Genomic DNA, 12998 nt, shown 5'->3' on the forward strand with positions numbered 1-12998 from the left:
CAGTTGGAATGGCATCTGTTGCGTAAAACATATGCTGGATAAGTTTGCAGTTTATTCCACAGTGGCGACCCCTGGGTAATAAAGAGACTAAGCCGAAAAGTAAATGAATAAACATGTAAAGGTGGCACTGTGGCACAGTGTTTAGCACAGTCGCCTCACAGCAAGAAGACCACTGGTTCGAGTCCCAGCTGGGCCATTTCTGTGTGCAGCTGTTATGTTCTCCCTGTGTTTGTGTGGGTTTCCTCAGGGTGCTCTGGTTTCCCCCACAGTCCAAAGACATGCGCTATAAACATATGTCGAAATAGTTGGTGGTTCATTCTGCTGTGGCGACCCCTGATAAATAAGGGACTAACCCTTAAATAAAAATGTAATACAGATGTGTTAAAACATTTTAAAAGCAATGATGCATTTCTTAAAAACAGTCTCTGCGACTTACAGATCAATGCTTATGGCTACTGAAATCATACTGACATGACAGAAAATTTACTATGAATGCTAGCAAGTCCCTCTAGGATTTTTTGACCCCAATGCTTTAAAAAAGTGCCTGAGAAAAACCCCAAGAACCAAGACCTACATCTGCACCACCAGTTAGCATCTGCTTAATTTTACTGTTCCTTCTGCAGCCATCATACAGCAGCAAAATTCCTTGCGTATTACTTCAAAAAAGAGTATAGATACTAGCCATATTGGCCTTGAAAATAGCAACTTTTCATTGTCCTTTTTAATATTCAATGTAAATGCAGAAGAGTCAAGCTTTAAATAGAAAACTTATCTAAACTCATTTTTGAGCGAGATGCTAATGGTCTAATCCGATTCAATGATCTATGCTAAGCTCCACTAAAAGTGCTGCAGCCAGACCTGAAGATCGGCGGAATAGATTTAAAAATGGTCAACTTCATCAGTTTAACTCAAGCAAACTTAAAATGAGCCTAATTTCAAAAGAAGTGTTCATTTAAGTTTACATGTAGTTGTAAGCTATATCATTATTTGTATATAAAGATAGAGGATATTAAATGTCCTTAGACTTTAGAAACAGCAAACAGGGAGAAGACACCAACAAAAATTGATTTGAGTCACTATTTGTCATGTAAGTTGTGATGAAGTACTCTGTACGAAAAACCCATTAGCCAAAACCTAAAAGAGATACAAGGTGACATTAAAGGTTCAAGACACCCTGGAGTACATTTTTTGCACCTGTTTGCTTTAATTGTGGGGAAAACTGGATAATTTTGAGCTTTTGTCAAAATTTGTCAAAAAAAAAGAAAATTATTGGGGTGGGATCAAAATCAGTGACGTAGCGTGAATCTGCTAGTGGAGTGATGACATGTTGGTTTCTCATTATTATTGATAGCGGAGTTTTCTCATCCTATGAGAAGACCCTGCTTTTTAATTATTCATAAGAGCATGTGCTTTCCAAAGGCAAGGCAAACCTACCAAGCTGTGAGACCCAATGACCTAATGATATCGCATCTGCACACGGCACGGGTCGTATGTGTTTGTTTCCATGATCCACAGGCTTTATTGCATGTTTTTCCCTCTATTGTCAAGGCCAATACAGCAAAGCTGTTGGTTTGCAGCAAGCATTTTTGACAGAAGAGCTGTATGAGCATTGGAGAATGGCAGACTTTGTCTTTTATCAACAGAGTTTGTTACCATTCAAACACATCGCCTCTCCGTGCTGCTGTGTTTGCCATATGTTTTAAATCCTCCCGATTTCCAGCAGAGTTAATGGTTGGAATAGACAGGGCAAGAGACCTGCTGAACTGCGCCACTGTGTCTGTGTCTTATCTTTGTAGGGATAACACAAATTGTGGTTATGTGAAATTAAGAATAACAAATGTAGCAGGACATTAAATTACTGTTTATTTCTTTGCATTTCCTCTTCCGGCCACGCCCACTTCTCCCTCTGCCCGCAGAGCTCCACTGCCATCTCAGAGCATTTTTCCAAAATCTTTTGAAGTATACTGAACCAAAAGAGGGGGGTTTCATGGTCCTTTAAAGTTGCAATGAAATACTATCATTGTATAAATTTACTACAAATTAACAAAAAATTGTAAACTGAGCCAATTTATTTATTTATTTTAAAAAAATGTAGTGTTACTTTAACATGTAGTTTACTATAAATTTATATTAAATATTTATTTATGTTTACACACCTATAGACAGAAACAGGCGGCAGACAGGAAGAAGACACAAGTTTATTGATTAAAAACACACAAAGTTCAAACAATTTCAATATTATTCCATGCTTCTTGAAGACAATTACTCAAAAAATTGCCTTTGATTTAAACTATTTCAACAAAACATTAAGCATCCTAATTAGCTGGTGACACAGATAATGAATCTTTTCATTGTTCATGTTTAAACATTATGCACCCAAATCTAAATCTACATATATTTCGCCTACAGTATCTCTCCTGCAATATTGGTAGAGGCTCTTGTGGTCGTCTGAGCTCATTTCTCTCTGCCACAGTCGGTGCACAGTATGTCGTCCCGCTGTGTAAGGAAGCCACGACCCACCAGAGACACTGAGCACTGCATACACGTGAAACACTCGCTGTGCCACTGGCGCTCCTCAAACGAGATGTATTTAGCACCTGCCAAGCCTGGACACAAACATACACACATAGTTGTTTTACAGTCATGTAGAATTCTGGTAGATTTTTCAATTTTAATCTAGAGGCATGTAAAAATAGCCACCAGATGTCAGAAATTAGAACATACTAGTAATCGCCTTGGTGCAGCCCACGCATTTCTTGGCGTAGAGATTGCTGAAACAGTCCAGGCAGTATGGGTAGTTTTCTCTGGAGGTAAAGCGCTGGCCTGCTAGTTGTCTCTTGCATCCAATGCAAGTGAAACACTCTCGGTGCCAGGGCTTATCGTGATATGTGACACCGCCAGTTGTTATGGCCTGGAGAGGTGAAAGTGTGGATCTCAGTACCGTAAATATAGACTTAAAGGGATAGTTCAAAATGAAAATTCTGTCACCATTTACTCATCCTTCAGTTTTTCCAAACTTGTTTGATTTGATTTCTTCTGTTGAACACAAAAGAAGATATTTTGAAGAATGTTGGAAACCTGTAACTTCCATAGTGTTCAGCAGAAAAAAGAAACTCATAAAGGTTTATAACCACTTAAGGGGGAGTAAATGGTCACTATTTTATTTTTGAGTGAACAATCCCTTTAAAGAAATAGTTCACACAAAAAGGAAAATTCCAACCCAATTTTATAAGAAACAATAATTTTAATTATGATAAGGTAATGATCTCATACATAAATACAATTTGATTTGCACAGAACATTTTCTAAAAAAAAGTAGTGAGCAGATTCTGCGAAAGTGCATAATTGACTCATCAACTTTCCAATATGTAATATTCAACATTTGGATAATTATCAGGGGGCGGCACGGTGGCTCAGTGGTTAGCACTGTCGCCTCACAGCAAGAAGGTTGCTGGTTCAAATTCTGGCTGGAAGGGCATCCACTGTGTAAAACATATGATGGAATAGTTGGTGCTTCGTTTCAGCTGTGAAGACATCTGAAATAGAGGCTAAGCCGAAGGTAAATGAATGAATGAATGGATAAAGATCAGGGGTTGGTTGCACCAGTAGTGTGTAAGTTAAAACGTATAGCCTAGTTGTGACTTAAAGGGTCATGATACCCCCCACTCTGGTTCAGGTCTACCTCAGATTTTTTTCAAAAGATGCATCATAATGGGTGTGGAGCTTCACGAGCAAAGGGCAGGAGTGGGCGTGGCCAGCAGGGGAGAAGGAGGGGAGCGAGCAACTGTTGTCAGTAAGCTCACAAAATGAGACACAAACCGTGAGGAGACACATGATTTTATAGTCTACAAAGTTAAAATGCAAAGAAATAAACAGTAATTTACTACACTGTTACTACAGGGGTGGCCAACCCTGTTCCTGGAGAGCACCCTTCCTGCAGATTTCAGTTGCTACCCACATCAAACACACCTGAACCAATTAATTAGGACCTGAACACCACGTGATAATTACAGGCAGGTGTGTTTGATATGTGTTGCAACTGAAATCTGCAGGAAGGTAAGTCCCCAGGAACAGGGTAACATTTGTTATTCGTAATTTCATATGCACACAACCATAATTTATATAATTATAAAGATAATCGTGTTCATATAAACACTATAAATGAGGACTTTTCCCTCAATCCCCGGGTCTGAATGCAGACTCAGTGCAGCAGGTCTCTTGTCCTGTTTATTTTAACCATTAGCCCTGTTGGTAATCTAGAGGATTTAGGCAAACACAGCAGCACGGCGATGTGTCTAAATGTGAACAATCTCCTGATAAAAGACAATGTCCGCCATTCTGCAATTCTCGTACTGCTCTCCCGACAAAAATGCACACAAACAGCTTTGCTGTATCGGCCCTAACAGGATCATGAGGAAGAACATGCAACAAACCCCGTGGATCATGGAAACAAACACATACGACCCTTCATGAACCGCTAAATATTGTGTGCTGTGGGTCCGTGTCTCACAGGTCTGTCTAGCCTTCAGAAAGCATGTGCTCTCATGAATAATTAAGCAGCAGCCTATTCTCATAGGATAAGTAACTCTGCTGCGTCATCTTTGCACTTGCAGTTTTGCGCTACGTCGCCGATTTTGATCCTGCCCGAAAAATAATTTTAAACCCAGAAGCTGAAATTAGCTGACAAAAGCTCCAAATTATCCAGTTTTTCCCACTATTAAAGCTGACAGGTGCTAACGTTGTCTTAACTGATGCTCAACACACACAAATCTGTTAAAAATGGTTAGGAATTCACTTGAAAGTTGCAGTGAAACTCTGTCACTGTTCAAATTAGCCACTTATTCATTGAGTATAACAAAGTTTATGTGAGAGATTCTTTTATTTTACAAATTAGCAACTAATTCAGTTAAAGTTAAAGGTTGAGTTACCATTTGATATGTAATGCAATGACATTCAATGAAGTAATATCCTTGTATGAAATAACCACCAATTAGCCAAAACTTTTAATAGTTACAAGGTGACATAAAAGTTGCAATGAAATACTATCATTGTAGAAATTAGTCACAGGTTAATACATTTTTTAAAATAGATCTTAACTGATGTTAGAGTTGTAATGAAATACTATCAGTATACTAGGGGAGCTGTGCATCAATGGATTTGCTCTTCAGTGTTTGTACTTTCAGCAGTGAAAATTAAACCACACTGAAAATTAAACTTCAACTCTGAAAACTCGACTGACTGTTCAATTTACTAGAACTTCTATATTAAGCTGCTTTGACACAATTTACCCTGTAAATGAGCTATAGAAATAAAGATGAATTAAATTGAATTTTTTCAATTAATCACTAATTCACCAAAATGTAAAATGGTTAACATTTTACATAGTTGACAAGGTTGAAATAAATTTCTGTCATTGTACAAATTAGCAACACATTTGCCAACATTTTAAATTATTCTCAATTGATGTGAGAGTTACAATAAAAAATCTGTCATTGTACAAATTAGCCATCAATTTGCCAAAAAACGTAAAAATAGTTGACAAGGCATTTCAATGAAATTCAGTTGTTTACTCATCCAACCGATTCGAATGTTATCACTGGATTGAATAAGAGTTATCAGTGGTTTTCAGCTGATAGATATGGGCCAGTAGTGGCGGCTTAGTCCCTTTGTTAATCAGAGGTTGTCACAGCAAAATGAACGCCAAGTTATCCAGCAAATGTTTTACATAGTGGATGCTCTTCCGACTGCAACCCATCACTGCGAAACACCCACACACTCTCATTTACACTCATCGTCATTCATTCATTTTCTTTTCAGCTTAGTCCCTTTATTAATCAGGGGTCGCCACAGCAAAATGAACCGCCAACTTATCCAGCATATGTTTTTACGCAGCGGATGCCCTTCCAGCTGCAACAACTCACTGGGAAACACCCACACACTCTCATTCATGTCTTTGGACTTGTGGGGGAAACCGGAGCACCTGGCGGAAACCCACATGAACACGGGGAAAACATGCAAACTCCACACAGAAATGCAAACTGACCCAGCAGAGGCTCGAACCAGCAACCTTCTTGCTATGAGGCGATCGTGCTACCCACTGCGCCCCACAACTTTAATTAACAGCAATATTGTTTTCCAAATGTTTGACTTCTTTCGACACTTACCTTTTTACAAGCACAGCACTGGTAGGCAAACTGCTTCTCGAAACAAGGAACACAGAAGTAATTGTTATCTTTTGGGATGAAAGACTTGGTTCCTATTGGCTGCTGACAGCGTTGACACAGAAAGCATGTCTCATGCCAGCTGTTCCCTTTGTACTCCATTTTCCGTGATCCTAATGAGGAAAAAATCACCTTTATACACTGTAGTCTTGAATTTTGTAAAAACTTTAGTTTTAAAACAAGATTCTTGTTTTGATTCTTGTGCATGCAGTAGAAGCCAAAATGATTCTGTCAAATATTTCCCAAATGAAGTTTAACAGAGTAAGGAACTTTTCACAGTATTTCCTACACTATTTTTTCTTCTGGAGAAAATGTCTTATTTGATTTATTTTGGCTGAATTGAAATCAGTTTTTAAAAAATATTTTAAAGCTATTTAAATATTATTATTCATCTTCTTTGTTTTCAATTGTCAACAGAACAAACCACTGTTATACAATGACTTGCCTAATTTCCCTAACTAGCCTAATTAACCTAGTTAAGCTTTTACATTGCACTTTAAGTTGAATACTAACATCTTGAAAAATATCTAGTATTATAATATCAAAGATAAAAGGAAACAGTTATTACACAGGCCAATAATCACATTTCATAACTCGAACGGTTCTCACTAATCTGGCCGATCTCTTGAACCGATAACAAGTGCTTGTTTACACGTTTATGAGCAGAAGATATATAACAACTGAAATGTTTTAACATGTAAGAATTGAAAGTTTTGTGTTTTCAACATTAGTTTTTAGTATTAAGGAAATGAACATATATATTTGAGTATTTAATGATATAACTCATAGTAATACACTTATTGTAATAAACGTTAAACTAAAAGTAGTTCAGAGGCCTATTTCCTTTTATTAAAGAAGTAATGGATTTAGAGGATAAATGGATTTTTTAACTTCTTATGCATCAAATATGCGCCCCAAATTTCATTGAGACATAAGACATTTCCAAATTGCTAGTGATTTTTCTTAATAATTTTCAACAAGTTTTATGTATTATTTTCTATAAACTGCTTCTGCTCATTACATGTCCACACTAAATGGTTATATAAGACATGTTAAAAAAATTATATGCAACATCTTTCATTTAATCTCTTAGGTAAGACAAGATCTTCTCTTAAGTATCATACTTAGAGTTAAAATGTGCTTTATGCATTATAATGCTTTAAGCACCAGAATTTCTTGGTATTGGCTGACCACCATAACAAGGAATTAGTACTCTGTATCGGCTGCAAAAATCCTGATCTGAGCATTTCTAGGTATTAGAAATGAGTTATTAAAACTATTATGTTTAAAAATGTGTTGAAATAAATTATTGCAATAAACAGAAATTAGGGGAAAAAATATACAGGAGGGACTAATAATTCTGACTTCAACTGTACCTGGCATGACGGTCTTCTTGCAAGTGCTACACTTAGAGGAATACTCATGAGAGTAACACTCGGTGCAAAGCATAAGCTCATCTTTAGCAGCAAACGGTTTGTCCACCAATGATCTGCTGCACTTAGCACACTTGAAGCAATTTTCATGCCAGTGCCGGTCCTTGTAGGAGAGGTCCTTCATTATGCAGGGAGAGAAATTATAGTTAAGAGCTTGAAAATCTCTTCTGACTTTCCATCACTCATTTCAAGCTTTTAATAATTATGATGGCGCCAGTGGTTTTCGGATGCCTACCTTACAGTTGCATCCAATGGGCAGCGAACACACCTCGCAGCAGTTGGCAAACAGATTCTCGTAGCATTTTGTGCAATACTGTGTGTCCTCTTTTAGGATGTATTTCTTTCCAAGTAAAGTGTCCTTGCAGTAATGGCAGTCGAATCTTTCAGTAGACATCTTAAAAGCAGTAAACAGAACCATAAAGCAATGTTACAACGTATCAGGCTAAAGCAATCAGAGAAGTGTCGTCGAGCACAACATGCAAAACTGATGGTTTCTGCACATTTGGTCGCTTACATGGTGCTTGAGGGTACGTATCATCTATATTAGTTAGTAAAACTCACCTTCGGTGGTTGAATGGGCTTCTGAAGGGCTTCAGGGTGAGATGGTCAGTGATTGAGGGGATGCATTAAAACACCCTCTATAAATACGATTGCTCTTATTAGCTGAAATCCCTGGGGAGAATGAGCCAGTTGCTTATCTCTGCACCTTTTATGGGAGTCTAATCAGAGCGCATGCCTTGTGGTCAAGATGATTTGTGAGTGCTGCCACTGAAATGTTATTCCTTTTGTGTGCTCTTAAATCAGTGAGTGGACTGTGAGGCATTTGGACAGATACTTTCTTTTTACATTGCTTCTGCACCTGAAGAGTTACAGAACTCGTAACTTTTTGTGGCTGCACGATTATTGACCATTTATGCATTTGAGCTATTCATTTGGCATTTTGGGACTTGCAAATGCAAACTTTTGAGATCAGGTTTCAGAGTTTTTCAAAACAATACCATCATCATCTTCTTGCAACTGCAGTCATGTGATATTCTGACAAATTCTGTCATGCACATTAATATTCTGTTAATTCTACAACTATGTGTGAATATTTGGCAACCGATATGACAAAGTGTATATATAGGACTGTATATGTGCAAGTGTTTAATGTGACTGCCTTTACCGACATTCATAAAACAGTGTAAAGTGGATAAAAGCTGACATAAATGTTTCTCAACATGACTTAGTCAGCAATTTGCCCAAAATGTTTATAGTTCTGAATTGACATGAAAATTGCAATGAAATTCTGTCATTGCACAAATTACCCACATATATACTACTATAGGTAGAACTTTTATATTTGTATCACCTGTAAAAAATGGCCATGATTTCAACGGTAAAAAAACAGTAAAAATGCTACAGTACCGTAACCTGTTTAACGGTATGTTTCCTTAATATATACAGCAAATAACCGTAAATTTCCCAGAATTCCCTGCATGGCACATAACTTTTTATGCATTTGGTTGACATTAATATAGATATTTTTAGTTGTTTCCTCATCAGTTATGTGCATTAGAGATTTATGTTACATCTAATGTTGATAAACAACATTTATTTCATGACTTTAATTTCATGCGTGTTACCATACTGGTGTTTAATAGCTGTGTGAATGACACTGAGCACCTTCTATAGGCTGTTACTCTTTTTTGCTTGTGGGAAAAGTTGATTGTGATGAGCATTGGCACATTATGTAACTTCCTCATCACCACCTCCATGTGGGTGTGCTAATGTGTAACATTAACAAACTGTGTAACAAAAGACGTGTAGATGTTGATCATTCCAAATACAGACATATTACGTCTATAAATGAATAAAATATGGTAATTTACCGTAAAAATTAAAAATTACTTTTACGGTTTGTACTGTGTTTTAGCGGTAAAGTACTGGCAACCACAGCTGCCGTTTTTTTACCATAAATTTTACAGATTTTCTTTTTAGCCATCGGTTTGCTTATAGTGCATAAAATATATATTTTTCAGTAACGTTTTATAACTTTTAATTCATCCAATCTTTTTTGATTTACTCACTAGTGACTATTTACTATTGGGGCATGCAAATGCAAGCTTTTGAGATCAGGTTTCAAAGTTTTCCAAAACAAAACCATCATATTTTTTTTGCACATGAATATTGTGTTAATTCTACAGGTATGTGTGAATATTTGGCAACCAATATGACAAAACGTATAAGACTGCATGTGTCCAAGTGTGTAATGTGACTTTGCCTCAACCGGCATTCATAGAACAGTGTAAAGTAGATAAAAGCTGACAATTTTTTTTTAAATTAAATTCTTTCATTGTACGATTTAAAATGTTTAAAGTAGTTCTGAATTGACATGAAAATTGCAATGAAATTCTGTCATTGTACAAATTAACCACATATATGCTACTAAAACTGTTATATTTGTATGAACTAGCCATCAGTTTGCCAAATAGTGCATAAAATATCAATTTTTCAGTAACGTTTTATAACTCAAAGAATTAATTCATCCAATCTTTATTGATTTACTCACTAGTCAATATTAGGGCATGCAAATGCAAGCTTTTGAGATTGGGTTTCAGAGTTTTTCAAAACAATACCATCATCATCTTTTTGCAACTGCAGTCATGTGATATTCTGACAAAAGTAGTGTCATGCACATGAATATTGTGTTAATTCTACAGGTATGTGTGAATGTTTGGCAACCAATATGACAAAACGTATTGGACTATATGTGTGCAAGTGTGTATTGTGACTTTGCCTCAACCGTCATTCACAAAACAGTGTAAAGTAGATATAAGCTGACATAAAAGTTGTAATAAAATTCTTTCACTGCATGATTTAAATAGTAATTTGCCCAAAATGTTTAAAGTAGTTCTGAATTGACATGAAAATTGCAATAAAAATTCTGTCATTATACAAACTAATTACATATATGCTACTATAGGTACAACTTCCATATTTTGTATGAATTAGCCATCAGTTTGCCAAAATAGTTAATAAAAATATATATTCAAGAGTTCACACTTAGATAATGCTCCACTGTAATAGCAGGTTTGCCATGCTGTCCTGGGAGAAAACCCTGAGCTCGGAGATGGATGAGCTGAAGGTTCTCGCCTGGGCAATGAGCATTAGAAGGGATACGAGATCAGGTATTTCTCGAGACTCCCATTTATACTTTGGCTAATATGGTGGTTCTGATTGATTCAGTATGTATGTATGTGTTAAGTGCTTGTGACTGTTATTACAATTCATTTATGTACATGTTTTTAGACTGTGAGAGGAAACCGAAGTAGGCAGCCACTGTGTCGCCCGATCATAGAATAAGGAGGAAAAAAAAAATTGAAGATATGGAGTGGTTTAGGCAGGTTATTTATAGTAGTTTTGGAAAGATCTGATAGGCTAGCGAATGATTAGTATTAAGGAGGAGCTGTAGTCGATCATATCACGCGCTTCTCTCAAAATTTGTTTGTGAAACTTCACTTTTTGAGTAACATTTTATAACTCAAAGAATTAATTTATTCAATCTTTTTTGATTTACTCACTGGTGACTTTTTTTTTACCATTGGGACCTGCAAATGCAATCTCTTGAGATTGGGTTTCAGAGTTTTTCAAAACAATACCATCATCATCTTTTTGCAACTGCAGTCATGTGATATTCTAACAAAAGTAGTGTCATGAACATGAATATTTTATGTTAATTCTACCACTGTGTGTGATGATATTCTTTCACTGTACGATTGAGCCAGCAATTTGCCCACTATGTTTTAATTGTACAAATTAGCCACAAATATTCTACTAAAGCTAAAAGTTGATGTGAGAATTTCTCACCCTAAAGTGGTTGCAAACCTTTATGAGTTTCCTTTTTTTCTGTTGATCACAAAAGAAGATATTTTGAAGAATGTTAGAAACCTATAACCATTTATTTGGTAAGAAATACAAATACTATGGAAGTCAGTAGCTATGTTTCCATCCACCTATTTTTATGTGCATTCTGGATGTGCGCATTAAAAAAATGGTTGATGGAAATGACCAAGATACACGTAAGTTTTGATAATGTGCATAAAAAATGTATGCGCATAACTGGGTAGGATAAAATTTGATAAGAAAAAATGGACATTAGGAACACTTTTTTACTGAACAAATTTCAGTATGCGCATTTAAAAAAATCATGTGATTTTGTTATAATAGATCATGTGATGATAAAAATGTGTGTGAATGGAGAAACCAGCAGGCTGAGCACACTGTAAAACATCTGAAATGTAGTTTTGGTCATTCTAAAATGCCATTTCAATATTAGTGTTATTATATTATTAATTACCTCCAGAGTGTCTGTGCTTCACATCCCATGCCTACATACGCCAAGTCATCTATTAAATAAAGACAAGATTGACGCAGCTTCTCTTACCTCAGCAAATTAAGTTTTTAATTTTGACATTTGACACCAGTTAATCAGGAAGTGACGATTTTGTTCTCTTTGACTCGTTGGATGAAACGCTGCTTTATTCACTCGTCTTTAATGCAGTATTCCAGTTTTGCACATAAATTTAATTTGTGTCTATGGATGGAAACATAACTAATGGTTAATGTCGAGCGTTCTTCAGCCTCCAGTGGCTAGACTACAACTCTCCACAAGACGTTTGGCCATATGAGAAATGGTTGTGCCCAACCGAGCACCTTTTTTTTTTTTTTTTTTCACTTTCGCTCATTGGTTAAGTTTTTTTTTTCTTTGCCGCTGTTGCCACTGGCTTGCATAGTTCGGGACTTATAGAGCTGTGCATCGATGGATTACTCTTCAGTGTTTAGACTCTCAGCAGTGAATATTAAAACACATTGAACTGAACTAATCTAAACTGAACTGAACTTAAACTCTGAAAACAGAACTACACTCTTTCAATTCACTAAAATCTTTTATGTGAAGCTGCTTTGACACAATCTACATTGTAAAAGCACAAATAAAGATGAATTGAATGAACCGTTTCCAACCTTTTTAGGTTTGTGACAAGTGAAGGGTGAGTAAATGTATTTTCAGTTTCAGGAACATAATGGGAACGTTTCATAACATAGAATTGTTAGCTGGGTAAGTCAAAGAGCATTTAAAATGAATCCTTCACACTTAATAGTCATTGCTACAATACTTGATGTCTCACGTATCGGTGAAATTAGCGATTGCTCTGTCCACAGATACCTGATCTCTTACTGTATCCCCATCTGAGCCCTCAAGCAACTGCTGAAGGTTTAGACAGCGTTGAAAGCAAATGCTGTAGCGCTTGCCAAGCTTTTCCTCGACAACTAAAATTGTCTTTAATTTGACCTCTGTTTACAA

At 36.4% G+C, this 12998-nt stretch overlaps 1 protein-coding gene and 1 long non-coding RNA gene across 5 annotated transcripts in view; one reads left to right on the forward strand and one right to left on the reverse strand.

Annotated features, from left to right (window-relative positions):
* LOC147833039 (uncharacterized) overlaps nt 1–12998 on the forward strand; it is a 95030-nt gene that overhangs the window by 44353 nt on the left and 37679 nt on the right. For 3 of the 4 annotated variants that reach the window (XR_015513206.1, XR_015513204.1, XR_015513203.1), the window contains one exon: nt 10724–10824. This is a non-coding gene — a long non-coding RNA (uncharacterized LOC147833039). The remainder of the gene's footprint in view (nt 1–10723; nt 10825–12998) is intronic. The other variant, XR_015513205.1, reaches the window with a different exon arrangement.
* fhl5 (four and a half LIM domains 5) lies at nt 2179–8252 on the reverse strand. Its single transcript, NM_001004112.1, has 6 exons — nt 8216–8252; nt 7890–8048; nt 7598–7772; nt 6165–6334; nt 2725–2911; nt 2179–2606 (listed from the first exon to the last, which is right to left on the reverse strand). Exons 2-6 carry the CDS (start codon nt 8046–8048, stop codon nt 2455–2457), a joined length of 843 nt encoding a protein of 280 aa, NP_001004112.1. The 5' UTR covers nt 8216–8252; the 3' UTR covers nt 2179–2454.

Source organism: Danio rerio, chromosome 17 (assembly GCF_052040795.2).
Source record: "Danio rerio strain M-AB ecotype USA chromosome 17, GRCz13ab, whole genome shotgun sequence".
Taxonomy (NCBI): Eukaryota; Metazoa; Chordata; class Actinopteri; order Cypriniformes; family Danionidae; genus Danio; species Danio rerio.